At 37.5% G+C, this 14,043-nt stretch overlaps 1 protein-coding gene across 1 annotated transcript in view; it reads right to left on the reverse strand.

Annotated features, from left to right (window-relative positions):
* The window catches only part of LOC306882569 (uncharacterized protein), a gene marked incomplete at its 5' end in the record, with an annotated part of 103,831 nt that overhangs the window by 37,637 nt on the left and 52,151 nt on the right, over positions 1-14,043 (reverse strand). Inside the window, 12 exons of the mRNA XM_079437292.1 lie at positions 978-1,113; positions 1,192-1,295; positions 2,129-2,248; positions 2,541-2,705; positions 5,544-5,732; positions 7,439-7,870; positions 9,691-9,789; positions 10,070-10,141; positions 10,762-10,926; positions 12,357-12,497; positions 12,575-12,721; positions 12,803-12,955. Coding sequence (XP_079293418.1) covers positions 978-1,113; positions 1,192-1,295; positions 2,129-2,248; positions 2,541-2,705; positions 5,544-5,732; positions 7,439-7,870; positions 9,691-9,789; positions 10,070-10,141; positions 10,762-10,926; positions 12,357-12,497; positions 12,575-12,721; positions 12,803-12,955 — 1,923 coding nt within the window. The remainder of the gene's footprint in view (positions 1-977; positions 1,114-1,191; positions 1,296-2,128; positions 2,249-2,540; positions 2,706-5,543; positions 5,733-7,438; positions 7,871-9,690; positions 9,790-10,069; positions 10,142-10,761; positions 10,927-12,356; positions 12,498-12,574; positions 12,722-12,802; positions 12,956-14,043) is intronic.

The raw sequence follows: 14,043 nt of genomic DNA on the forward strand, positions 1-14,043 counted from the left end.
AAACGTATACGCACTGAAAGAAGGCAGAACTATTATTCTCACTGTATTATTGTTGCTGCCGCCGGCGCCATGTCCTGGAGACGCTGTGTTTCGTTGTGAAAGCGAAAGTCCTTTGTTTGGGCTTCCAAAAGAGGACACAACTAGAAATCAGTGGTTAAGTTGTATTTACAACACTGTTCCAGAACAGTTCAACCCAAATATTAGAGTGTGTGCAGCGCATTTTACGGAGGACTATTTCCTGAACCTGGAAGAGTAGCCTAAAATGCTGGCTTGCACAAAGGCTATAAAGAATACATTTTAGTTTCTATAAAGTGGGGCAATTCCAACTTTGCAAGGACAGTCTGGCGCTTCTGACTCACAGCCTGTAAGTAAGTTTTCTTATTTAAAGAATTTGCCACTGACAATTCAAACGTGAGTTTTGAGCAGTGTAGAGTAGCGCTTGTTGTTTGTCGTTTCTCCGATCACAAATGCAGACATGGGAATGTTTACGCGGCGCGATGCAACGCGTAAAAAGACAGTATAAGTCATTATAATCAGTAATTATGTCCCCACTGGATGCAACAAATACCTCGTTTATAATGGGTTTTATTGTTTTTGTGTTGTTGCGCCGCCCGGGACACGGCATCACAATACGGTGAGGGGCGTAACATTTCCGTCTCACGCGTGAGGTATTCGGCCAATCACAACGCATTGGATAGCTGGCCAATCAGCGCACGCCTCGCTTCTCAGAACGATGGGCTTTGTAAAAATCGACGCGTTTCAGAAAGGCGGGGCATAGAGGAGCAACAATAATGTACAGTATGTGGAAGATAATGTGTTTTTTTAACCTTAAACCGCATTAACACAAAATAATTTTCTTTTTAGCAGCGTCATATGACCCCTTTAAAATAACTCCCACATTAAAATTACTACACATTAAACATTAGCAAATGGAAACTTTAGATAAACATTAGGAGAAAAATCAGGATTCTTCAGACCTCAGATGGATCCTGATCTTTATCTCCACCTTGCTCGGTCTCTGCTGTCTTGGTCAATCTGTTGAAGAGGTGTGTCCACTTCCTGTGGACTGCTAACTCTACTTCCTTTCTTTTGTCTTCATTTGCTGGTGAGAGGCTGCAGACATCATGGAGTGTTATATAATGACAAAGTCTAGGCATATATTTGTATAAATAAGGGTGTGTATTTAGATACCCTGCATGTTCATTTGCGCTCTGGCTCTGTGTTTGGGCTCTGCTGCCTTGAATTGCGATAGCTTTAGTTAGATCCCTCTGTTCATTCAATCCATGCTCCAGTTCCTTAAACAGAGAAAGAAAGAGAGTGAGAGAGCCGGTCTCAGTGATGATGGACTGATATGACATGTTATACTCTTAGAAGCATTAGAACAGGCTAAAAATCAGTATTTTTTTTGTAATTTAGGACATAATTTCTAGCAGAAGTGTATGAAATACAGCTGTCATGGAGTTAGCACCTTTATAACATCCAGGTTTTATTGCTAATTAAAAAACTAGTACATTCCTTTTTAAATATTTTATTTCATTTTATTTTAATAAAAGGAGTACATAGGATTTATTTTTAAAAGAATTAATACTTTTATTCAGCAAGGATAGATTACACTGATCAAAAGAGACAGTGAAGACATTCATAATGTTACAAAAGATTTCTATTTCAAATAAATGCTGCTGTACTTTATATTCATCAAAGAATCCTAAATGTATAATGGTTTCCTCAAAAATATTTGAATGATTTCTGAAGGATCATGTGACACTAAAGACTGGAATAATGGCTGCTTTGATTCAGCTTTGTCATCAACTTTGTCACCACAGGAATAAATTACATTTTAAAATATATTAAAACATGATATTTTAAATTGTAATATTTCACGGTTTTTCTTCTGCATTTTTCTGTATTTTTGATCAAATAAAAGCAGCCTTGGTGAACATTAAAAATCTTACCAACCCCCCAAAATAAAATCTGGGTTAATGTTAGAGTTAGTGAAAATTCTGGCAGGGCAAGAAAAAAATCGAATCCCACAACAATATAGTAAAAAATCCTTATTGTTAAACCCTGGGGAGACAAATTTTGTGTTAGAAAAACTAATATTTTAAGTGTGTGTATGAATGTGTGTTACCCTTTGTTGTTGAAGGCTGCTCTGTCTGAACAGTTTGGTTTTGGAAGAACTCAACATCTCCTGCACACTGCTGCTGCGCATCAACCTGGCTTGCCGGGGGCGCTGACTCTCAACATGCACCTGCAGACGGAGAGAGACAGAAACATACAGTAACACCTCAGACAGCTCTATTTTCACAGCTCAAATCCAGGCACTTTGCAGCCTCTCACTAGCAACACCTCTAGATTTAATACCTCAGAATCAGAAAATGTGAAAATCAGACACAATTAGCATACTAATGATCACTTTTTGTCATCACATGCAATCTGTTCATTAAGTACACCTGGATTATGCTGTCCCCAACATAAAAAAACAGACATATTTTGGTTGGTAATAGACTAAATTCTGGATGTATTAGTGTATGTGTGTGTACCTGATCTTCGCTGTGTCTCTCTTGCAGCTGTAATTGAACCGTCACCAGTCTGTTCTTCAGCAGCTTGAGTTTGGTGTTGAGCGATTCAGCCTCACGTTGCTCGTGTTCTTTCAATCCACACACAGGAAGACTGGAGATTCTCTGTTCAATCTCCACAAGAATTGTCTAGATGGATGAAAAAAAAAAAAAAACACAATTACAAATCAACACATACTCAAACTAAATTCTAAATCACTCTAACACAGCATACACGCATAGCGGCAACAAGAAGTTACAAAAAACACCTATTAAAGCTGAGGTTCACAATAGAGAAAATATAATCAATCAAAAGTAATAAACACCATAAAGATCAGAGTCCACCTTAGAGAATGAACTAGCAGGGCTGAGAGGAAGGTGACAGGTGTTTAATGCACCATTTGACACATTTCACACAACGCTTGTACTTGGAAAAACAAATATGAACAAAAATCTCATTAATAATCCAACACACAGACTTTCGATTGGGATCGATCAGTGTCTGTCCACCTGTACATCCTGCAACAAACACTGAGCGCAAACAGCACATAATTTGGCTTAAACCTTAACGATGACCTTGATGATCATAATTATCATAACTTAAAGGGATAATTAATTAAAAAATGAGAATTCTATCAATATTTACTCACTCTCAAATTTTGAGATTATGTGTCTTTCTGTGTCTTAAGAAAAGAAGCCAATGTTTGGTACCAACATTCTTCAAAATATCTTATTTTGTGTTCCACAGACAGTTATGCAGGCTATTATGGAAGCTTCATTTTGCAGTTTACATTTCACAATTCAGAATTCATATCTTGCAGTTCTGATTATTTTTCAGAGAAGAAAGACAAAATTCAGATGTAAGCTGATAATTAGGAGAAAAAAGTCTGAGTTGTGAGATAAAAATTCACATTTACTTTTTACATTTTTTAACCCCTCGGTGGAAACAAACTTCCATAGGTTATAGGTCTTAAATGATCACAGAATTTACATTTTTGGGTGAACTATCCCTTTAACACCTACTTGACCAGAACCAAATGTATGCAAATGATATATTTTTCAATAGGCTGATTGATTCCTGCATATGATGGCTGCTGGTGTGTTGAAGTGGTAGTTATAACAGTTTACCAGGTCACTGTGCTGGAGCTCAGCTGAATCTCTGAATCTTTGATGAAGGAGTCGGGTTACACACACACACACACACACACATGAGAACACTGCATATCTGGTTTAACCACTTTAAAATGACGTCAAATGTCTAAATATAAAGAATCCAAAATAAATTTGCATACCCAAAGCCTAGCATGACCTCATCTTAGTCAGGCAGAAGCTATGAACCTAACTTACAGTTAACCTCATCAGTGATATCAGCTCTAACTGCATTAATGAGACACATGACCTCCTCCAAACAGCACAATGAGACACAATGTTCAATGCCAAGATCAATAAATCAGGAGAGCATAAACATCTGTGTTCCTTTTAGGCTTTATGGCACACTTAAAAAGATCTGACAGGCTAAATTATTAGATTTAAATGGGAAACTTACAAGGAATTGGTAGAAAACATATTGCATCAGCACTTGACAGATAAGCTATCTTTCTCCTCAAATAACTTTAAATGAAAGTGAGCACTCAATAACTGAAATATCTGCATAGAGAGTTTCCTTAAGAAAAGAGAAGTTGAAATTCATGATGCATCGGAAATGCAGTGCTGTGTGGGTTTACAGAGATGCTCATGCATGTCATGTGTATAACATGTATGTGTGTTTAAAAGGGAATAAACTAGGCTGAAAGAGAAAGGAAAGAAAGAAGCAGGTATTGATATGTCTTCACTCCACCCGAAAAAATAAATAACAGACTAATATTATTTGGTTCATCGAGCCATGATGTACAGTACTGTCCACTCACTCACTTACTGTACACTTGCATTTCCAATGCTTATAAACACACAAATAAGCATTTAACTAAGATTTACCTGCAGTGATTTAGCATTAAGAGCAAAAGCAGTTATCCATCATTAAATAAGACAAACAAAATAATTATTTTGTTTCCACAATCACTGAAACCAATCTAATCTAATCTAATCTGCTCCTGATTGTATTTCAGCCAATCAGTATTTTTGTACACTGTAACTATTATTCTAAACAAATAATACATTTTCAGTCTAACCAAAATTCTAAGTTGAAATCAATTTTGACAGTCTATCAATCATAAAGACTGTATTGTGTTTAATTGTACATCATGAGATCTGAGCTTGTGACCTGCGATTACTGCCATTGGCAAACACTTAGATCTCCAAGCAATAAAAGAGTTTACAGTTGTAAAACACTGCAGAAAAAGACAGACAATGAAGGAGCAAGGCACAAAGAAAAAGAGAAAGTCTTGATTATACAGGAGAGAACTGATGTCTACAGAAACTGATAATGATGTCTTTTAAAGTTTTATAGAACTTTTTTACAGACAGAAACATTTGAAAAAGATAGTATGATAGTGTCAGATTGGTCTGTAATACTCATGGCAGGTTTACTTTGAACAGAGCCAAATATATAACCAGACTCAATGTGTGACAGATCTCAGCTCTGAGCACTTCCTGCTCTGCTGAGTCAGCAGCAGCAACAAGGCAGAGGGTATATGTGTGTGTTTTGAAATGTTTATTTTTTTATTTCAAAATGTCAATAGATTTTAGTCATTTTTATTTCAGTTTTAGTCATTTTAGTACATTAATTTAGTAAATTCATTTAAAGAAACGTTGCCTTGGCTGAAGTTTTTATATTTTATTTGAGTTAACTTTTATTTTATTTCAAATGGTTTTAGCGGTAACACTTTATTTTATAGACCAATTCTCTTGCTTATTAGCATACATATTACTAGCATACTGGTCATATAATAATACTTATAAAGCACATATTAATGCCATATTCTGCATGCTATAGTTTAACATTTCCTTGACCTTTGAAATGCAGATATATATGTGTGTGTGTGAGATCACCTGGCAGTTGTGAAGTTGATGTTTAATGCTGTGCTGCATGGCTGCGTCCTGTGCTTGCTGTCTTGACCCCTCCAGACTGACCTGTGCTCTCTCCAGACACACCTCTAGTTGCTCGGCCCTCTCACGGCAGGCATGGAGCAGTCTGTCACCGGACAACCATCCACCCGAGCCCCCGGCTTCACCTGCGGCCTGGACAATCATACACAACAGCAGCTCAGAGCCAGATGTTCATGAAGAGAGAATAGAAAATCACGAGGCAGGGGAAGTATAATAGAAGAAGACAGGTAAAGGTAAAGACAGGTGTACTGAGAGAGTGAGAGAGAGAGTGAGAGAGAGAGAGAGAGAGAGAGAGAGAGAGACAGCACACCTGCTCTGGCTGACTGCAGCAGAAACAGTGAGTACACAGCAGTACAAACTCACAAACACACACTGGGTGTGTCCTCTGACCAAGAGACAAGCAAACTTTCACACTCTCACACACTCTGCTTACTTTCTCTCTCAGTTTCTGCTCACACAGGTTTAACCCTTTTGTTTGTTTCTCTGCCCCCTGGTCCAGTCTTTCTCTCAATAAACTGTCTCAGCTTTCATACCAGTCATTTGTCATGTAGCTTCTCTCTCTCTCTCTCTCTCTCTGTCTGTCCCTGGTTTTCTCTACCCACCTTCGGCTACAACTACTTCCTGGAATGTCGTCACTTTCAAGGGCAGCTTGTGTGACAAGGAGCACACTCACACACACATTAAGGAGGAACTATACTTTTGCCTTGCTCAGGCTCAAATGGCCCAGATAATTTTTCATCCTTTATTCTATTCCATTACAATTCACTTCTTTCTAGCTTTTGAGAAAATGCTGCTTTTGTCCTTCTCAGATGTCACAGAATATCTTAACTTTTTGGAATAACTGCAATTCATAGATTTTACTTCCATATATCAGAAATATAGCCACAAAGATTAGACGGGACCTAATATAATAATTTAAGAATCAGCCACCATAACCTATACTGGGAATGTGTTCCCTTCAGTGTCTTTGGTGGTTATAGTCCTGGGTCATATTTTATCAAAATCGTTTCGTGATTTTTTTTTTGTCCTATGAAAACATACTTTCAGAAATCCAAACTTCCTTTCCAGTCAACAGAGACTTTTTATTAAAAACTAATATGCAAGATGACTAACCTTCTGACGTCAGACAGACATATTTCAACACTGGATTGCCCTTATTTACATCAACGCCTATTCTGTGGGTAAGCTAATGAGGAAGTATGATTTCTATTGTAAATACCAGAAGGACTAAGGACTAATGATAGTGGTTTATTTTTTAACTTTAGCTCAAATTATATGCAAAGAAAGTATTTATATTAAAGGCACATTAAAGGCACAGCAGCAACAAAATGGCCTGCTCACTTGTAACAATCAGAGAGTGAAATGATCATAAACTCATTTGAGACTTTTTGAAGAAAAAAAAGATTAACATATGTGGACATTTGCAGAAAAACACAAATGCATATGCAGCAAATGTATATGGATTCCTGACTGTGCAGGACTTGTTTAACACATAGTAATAATACCAAATATTAATAAGAGTACATATCGAGCTGTTAATTATTAATAACCAACAATTAATGATTAATGAAAGATTATTTTTAAGGAATCACCTAGTTGCAAAGGTAAATTCCTGTTACTGAATCCAATCTTTGAGACCTCAGACTGCAAGAATAGCACTGAGTAGGCTATTCTAGTGTAAGACAGAAATATTTCTCTTTTGAGCGAGCAAAGAGAAATGTGCAGATAAAATGCAACACACTCTCAGATTTACTACAGTTTGAAGTCAGCGGGTGAGTGAGTTGATGTGTAAAGTGTGAGTCAGTGGGATGAGATTCACTATCAGCATCTGTGCTTACCAAAGATGCACTCGCAGACAATGGCTCTGTCCTCTCCAGGCAGGACTTGACTGTAACTGGTGTGTGTGTGTCGTCTTCTGCATTTGATGGAGTGTGTGTCGGAGTGTGTAAATGTTGCTCTGGTGATTTGGCTGATAGTGTATTTGTGGGTTTTGTGGAGCTCAGGCTCTGAGGCACAAAGGTGGGTTTCTCTAAGTGAGCCTGTTGATTGAATGTGGAATGTATTTCTGAAACTACTTCAAGTTTTTCTAAGGAATCATCCAGCCCTTTATCGGAGGTCATGACATTAGATAAGGTCAACATGTCTTTTGTTTCTGTGGGTGGGGCTTGTGACTCTGAATGTTTCTGTGTGTTGTCTATGAGTGTCACGTGTGTCAGTGTCAGTGTGTCAGTGGTGTGCGGCGTCTGTTCCCCCCTCCATGCACCCTGCTCCTGACACAGACAGAGAAAGAGAGAGACAAGCAAGTGTGAATTTTTTGTTGGAATTTATTTTCTTTTCAGACTTTAAAGGAGCATGATATTGTTCACACAGGAGGAATCAGAGGGAGAGATCAGGAGAACATGCACAGGTGCGTATAAGAGTCAGTGCGTTTACATGGCACAAAAAGATAAAATATTAAATATAAATAACAAAATATATACTGCGATTCTTATATTCTTGAGCAGGAAAAGCTTACTTTTAAAAAATGTGTCATGTAAACAACAATCGTTCATGAAAAACAATAAATTAATCATAATACACATGCACTTAAACATAACTGTGCAGAGTGAGCAGCCATCGATTAACTGATTTTTAATGTTCACGTTACATTGTTTCACTCCACGAAACAAAATCTGTTCAACAATCCTCTCAGAGTAACCATCTTATCTTGCATTTGGAAAAAAGAAAACACACTGCTATACAAAAAACAAAAAAATACATGCCATATAAAAGATTTTAGGATCTTTTTGGTATCATAGTATTGTATTTTGTAGCTAAAAGTCAAGGAAAAGATACCATGAAATGAACAAATACACTGATTTTCCTGCTTTCTTGGACATTTAACACAATAATTACACTTAAATGTGGAAAATCACTCTCTCCTCTCCGCCTGTAGCTGGTGTGTGGTGAGTGTACTGGTGCCGTTGTAATCATCCAAGTGGATGCTGCCCACATGATTGTAAAGCGCTTTGGGTGTACGGCAATACACAATAAAAGCGCTATATAAATGCATCATTCATTCAAAATAGTAATAATGAAAAAGTAATGAAAAGTATATGTGTCCAAAATTTTGACTGGTAGTGTATAATGATATTTGTAAATAAAATAGCTTTATATCTGATAAAACTGGCAGGAGTAACTGTGCAGCATATAAAAAATAGTGGTTTTGAAGTGTGGGTGAAATTTCTACTACAGTCAGCACAGTGAAGAATTTTGCCTGATGGGCTTTTGGTGGCAAAAACAAATTTCCTTAATGTCAAAGTGAATTTCACGTCAGGATCAGATTTGGTGAACTTTTACAATTCGTAACACCAACTAATAGCAAGCCTCTTGGTTTGGCAGTGACTTCTGTGTGGCCGGAGATTTACAGCATTGCAAAAGAGCAAACAGCTCCACAATGAAGTGCTCATTCTGGCAGTGTCTATACAGCCATTTTTCATAACACTACACTTCAATACTATAACCAGATGAAGAAAACATCTGTTTAGAAATCAATTGTTTAGGCTTGGTTTGTTTGCTAGCTGGCAGAATAGTTTATTGTGCAAAATTCAATTGAGCAACGGTAAGTGTGAAAGCATCTTCATACTGTAGTTGATTATAATGGGATCCAGTTTTATTGTGCAACACCGCACACGTCCGGTATAAACACGGTGTAACATGTAAACATCGATATTATGCAAAGAGAATATCTCCTCTGCATAAACTCCTCAGGAAGTTGCTTTAAGTCCTTTTATACAATGATTTGTTATAAAATTTGTTATATAAAACTATTTAGCTTAATTTTACCCTCGTTTCATTATTGTGAACTCAATTCTGAACTATTTTAAGAGAATTTCTCCTCAGAAGTCTTTTTTTTTTTTTTACACATCTGCCATGTAAATGCACTGGGAAGAGTTCTAGCTCTAGAAACATCTACATCTAGGGGTTGTAGAGGTGGGAGTTAAGACATGGAGGTTCTGTAGGGAGAGAACTACAACTAGGAGACCAAACACCTCAGCTGGACTCTGGAAGGGGACGTGGGGATCTCTGTAACAGAGGAGGTATTGGTTACCATGTCTGCAGGGAGAGACTGGCTTTCCACTGTGGCATCTGCTTCAGATAAAGCTTCTGACACACCTGTTCCTGAGGCCACAGAGGTATCTACTTCTACCTGCAAACACAGGGAAAAAAGAAGTTATTCTTTACAAACTCTGATATGATATCTGATATGATTTCTTTTTGTAGTTCCAAAAGACTACAAAACGTTAAAAATGCTTTAAGTGGTCTAGAGATTTAAGTGGCCACTTAGCACCTTTTAAAGAACAAAAAATTGACACACTGTCTTTTTCGGAGTTTGCAAGGCAGCAATAATTTTGCCCCTTAATACACTCCACATACAGATTAATGTGATCAAATAAAGACCGGCCATTACTGTAGAAGTCTAGTGTTACCTTTGAGTCTGCTGCTTCTGCTTGCTCCAAAATCTGTTCTGTAGGAGAAACCACGTCTGCAGAAACTGTGTCCTGCACAAAAAACAAACAAACAAAACACACATTAATGTCAACCGTGATTGGTTATTCAAATACAGATTAAGTCTAGTCTCAAACTGTAAATTTGCAAAACAAATTTATAAAGCCCAATATGTTGTGCAATATTATAGTTATTTGTCAATGGATAAGAATTCTCTATATTATGCCTATGAACACCTCTTATACATGACAGAATCATGGTATTGTTAAAATACAGATTTAAACAATCTCTGTAAATATATTTAATACATTTTAGACAGAACAGGGAGTATCTGAAAAATAGTAAATACAAACTCAATGAAAGAATGAAGTCATACTGCCTCCTAGAGGACGAGGAAAAACAAGCTAATATAATCAAACTGCACTGTGTTCAGAAAGAAAGAAAAACAAAACTTAGAAGTGAAGAAGAAGAAACAACGACTTTGTGAAGATGAGGAGGGTGACGATAAATGTAGTAAAGTACATAACAGGATGAAAGATCCAAGAAGAACAGAGTTAAGTCAAATGGTGGAAAAACTATGAAGCATATGATGGAAAGAGTAAGCATGTAGAAAACATGCAGAGGAAACATCAGGAGGTGTCCAGGGCTGAAGTCTCTGATCCCCCTGCATTACCTCCACAGTCATGCTGAAGGAAGCCTCAGAATTCAGAGAGGTCGGCGATCTTCCTCTTGTCTCCTCATCCTCATTTTTAATGCAATCTTCATAGTCTTCATCAGAAGCATCTTCCGTTCCATCTCCTGGATCCTCACAGAGCTCCTCCTCTTCCTCAGACTCCTGCTGTCCCATCACATCAGAGACACACATGCACAGCAGCAGGCACAAACACAACCATGCAACCACACAGACACACATAGCGTCAGCTGGAGTGATATGGAGAGGTTTCCACAGATAGACAAGACAGCAGACATGTCATGTGCTGCACTTGATGTTATTAACCTCACAAATATGCGAATAAAAAGGAATTATGCTAATCCTGTTTTACATTTACATTTATTCATTTAGCTGACGCTTTTATCCAAAGAGACTTACAATTGCTATATATGTCAGAGGTCGCACGCCTCTGGAGCAACTAGGAGTTAAGTGTCTTGCTCAGGGACACATTGGTGTCTCACAGTGGATTCGAACCCGGGTCTCTCACACCAAAGGCATGTGTCTTATCCACTGCACCATCACCACCACCACCACCAGTTTTAAAACTGTCTAGGTTAATAACATCAAGTGTGTGAAGCCAGCAGAACTACAGCTTTTGCATTTGGCTGTACCAGAAATGCTAAAGATCTGTATTTTAGTACTTGTTTGAGAATATGAACCATTAAGTTGTTTTTTTTTTACTAAAAGTGACAATAAAAACATTTATAAAAGCAAATATGGTTATGATGTTTAACAAATGTTCTTTTGTACTTTTTCTTTTTCTAAAAATCATGAAAAGAAATTTAGTAGCACAACTATTTTCAATATTGATAATAACAGGATATGTTTCTTGAGCACCAAAATCAGCATATTAAAATAATTTATGAAGGATAATATGACACTGAGGAATAAAAAAATGGCTACTGAAAATTCAGCTTTCCCATCACAGGAATAATTAAATACATTGATTTATATGAATAAATATAAATTTTTAAATACATTAAAACAGGGTTATTTCAAATTATAATAATATTTCACAATATTACTGTTTTTAATGTATTTTTGATCAAATTAATTCAGCCTTGGCTTTCTAACTGCTTATTTGTGTATTTATATACATAGAAATGAACATCTAAAAAGATAAAGTAAATTATTTTAAACTTAACATTTAAAAAAATACATGGAAATACCAACAAGAATATGATTATTTTCAGTATTAGGGTTTCTTACCATATGTAAAAGATACTTTTAAAAAGATACTTTAAAATAAGCAATATAAAATGAACATGCCCAGACTATTTATTTATTTTATTTTTTTGGAATTTTTTGCAAGATCAGAACTGACAGGAAGCGAAGTGGGGTCAGGATCGGGAAAGGTCCACGAGTTGGGATTCGAACATGGGATGCCCATAGTGCGACAGCGCTGCATACAAGGCTATCAGTGCTGAATTTTTTTCTTTTTCTATTTTTGTTTTGAAGTAACCGTTTTATGAAAGCAATAAAGAACTATGCATGCTGTGCCCAACAAAGCCTTAAGCCATGTCTATATACTGCACCTTATTTCTTAATTCTCATACCTGTGTTTCTGTGAGGGTGTGGCTGCTTTTATCAGAAATAAGTCTCTGCTCCGGTGTGGATTGCTCCACCGTCATCAGCGTTGCTCCTGACTTTTTCAATACGTCCTCCTCTACGTGCACAATCTGAATCTGACCACTCTCCTGCACACACATATTATGATCAATATGTAATTACTGCCTCTTGATTAACATAATTCTAACATAATATTTCGGCTAACCTGTGTGTCTTCCTCAGTAATTGTGGGTGGAACACTGAGGGTTGGGGCAGTGAGGGGTGGAGCATTGAGGGGTGGAGCATTGAGGGGTGTGACACAGAGAGGTGGGACAGATGTCTCCTGTACCTCAATCGAGCATTCTAGTGCCAGCTGAGAGGAGACAAACATAATACTGAGCATTGTGTGAATTGTGTTTGCATGCTTGTGTGTGCATACAGTATATATGTACACCTGTTCAAGTTCCAGCAGTTGTTTCTGTAGACGTTCTGCTTTTTTGAACACTACGAGTGTGTTTTCAGCTTTGTCAGGAAGACACAGGCCATCCTTACAGTTTTGAATCTCAGCGACTGTCCTTTTCATTAGGTCAATCCTTTCTTCTGTTGCCTGCAAACACACACAAAACACTCACAGCAATCAGGCTCTTAATAGTAACTACTACATCATTTTGGTTTTGTTTCATTCCTACTGACCGCCAGAGGCAGTATGAATACTTTCGATTATCGCAGCGCCAACTTCAGAAAGCACATACAAATAGAAAAAGCACCAGCAAATCAAGAAAACATCTTCATCAGTTTGACAGCAGGTGCTGCAAATGCTCACAACACAACCAAATAAAGAATTTTATTTGCAGCATGTTTATTTGTTTGGTTGTTTTGTGAGTATTTGCAGTGCGTTTCTTTATTTGGTTGTGTTGTGAGCATTTGCATCGCATGTGTTGTCAAATTGATGAAGTTGTTTTCTTAATTTGCAGGTGTTTTTTCTATTTGCAGCGCGTTGAGCTCTCTCGCCCACCGTACAACAAAGTCACGTAGTGACGTATGCTGAGCTCTGGAGTGTTATAAGCCACAGTAACTCAGCACTCCCCTCTTTCGCTTTCTCGCCTGGTTATATTCGCGCTGTCAAGTGCAGCTTAAAAGAGCAGCGAGATATCGTCCTCACAAGCTGTGTCAGTGTGCTTCTATGCCTTTTCAAAGTATTTGGAACATTTCAGCAGCATTTTTGGTGAGGTTTCAGTTTCATTATTTTTTGTCAGTAGCACCTTGTGCCTCTCGGTGCGATCCGGTGGCTGGTGTTATCCACGCTTATAAGTTAGCGGTCTCCCATTAATGTAATCATTATATATTCCATTGTTTTGAGTGCTTTTCCTTGAATTTATGCTATACACTGTGCCTCTTGGTTCAATCCATTGGCCATTTTAGATATATCTTTCTTGTTGTGAGTTTTTTGTTGGCATTACCTGTCAGTTTTATCTGGAGGAATCGTATTTTCTTTGAGCTTTTTTAGTCTTGTTGTGTAATTACCATCTCTTTGATTGACTTAAACCCGTTGCTATCTGAGGAACTATGGCTCACAGGTCGATTGCCACTGGCTTTCCATTGACTTGTAAGCTGTGCCCTACTAATCTTCTCCTGGATGACAGTCACGACATCTGCCCGTCGAGTTTGGGTGTTCAACATCTGAGAGAAGCTCTC

This window comes from Barbus barbus (assembly GCF_936440315.1).
Source record: "Barbus barbus genome assembly, chromosome: 16".
NCBI lineage: Eukaryota > Metazoa > Chordata > Actinopteri > Cypriniformes > Cyprinidae > Barbus > Barbus barbus.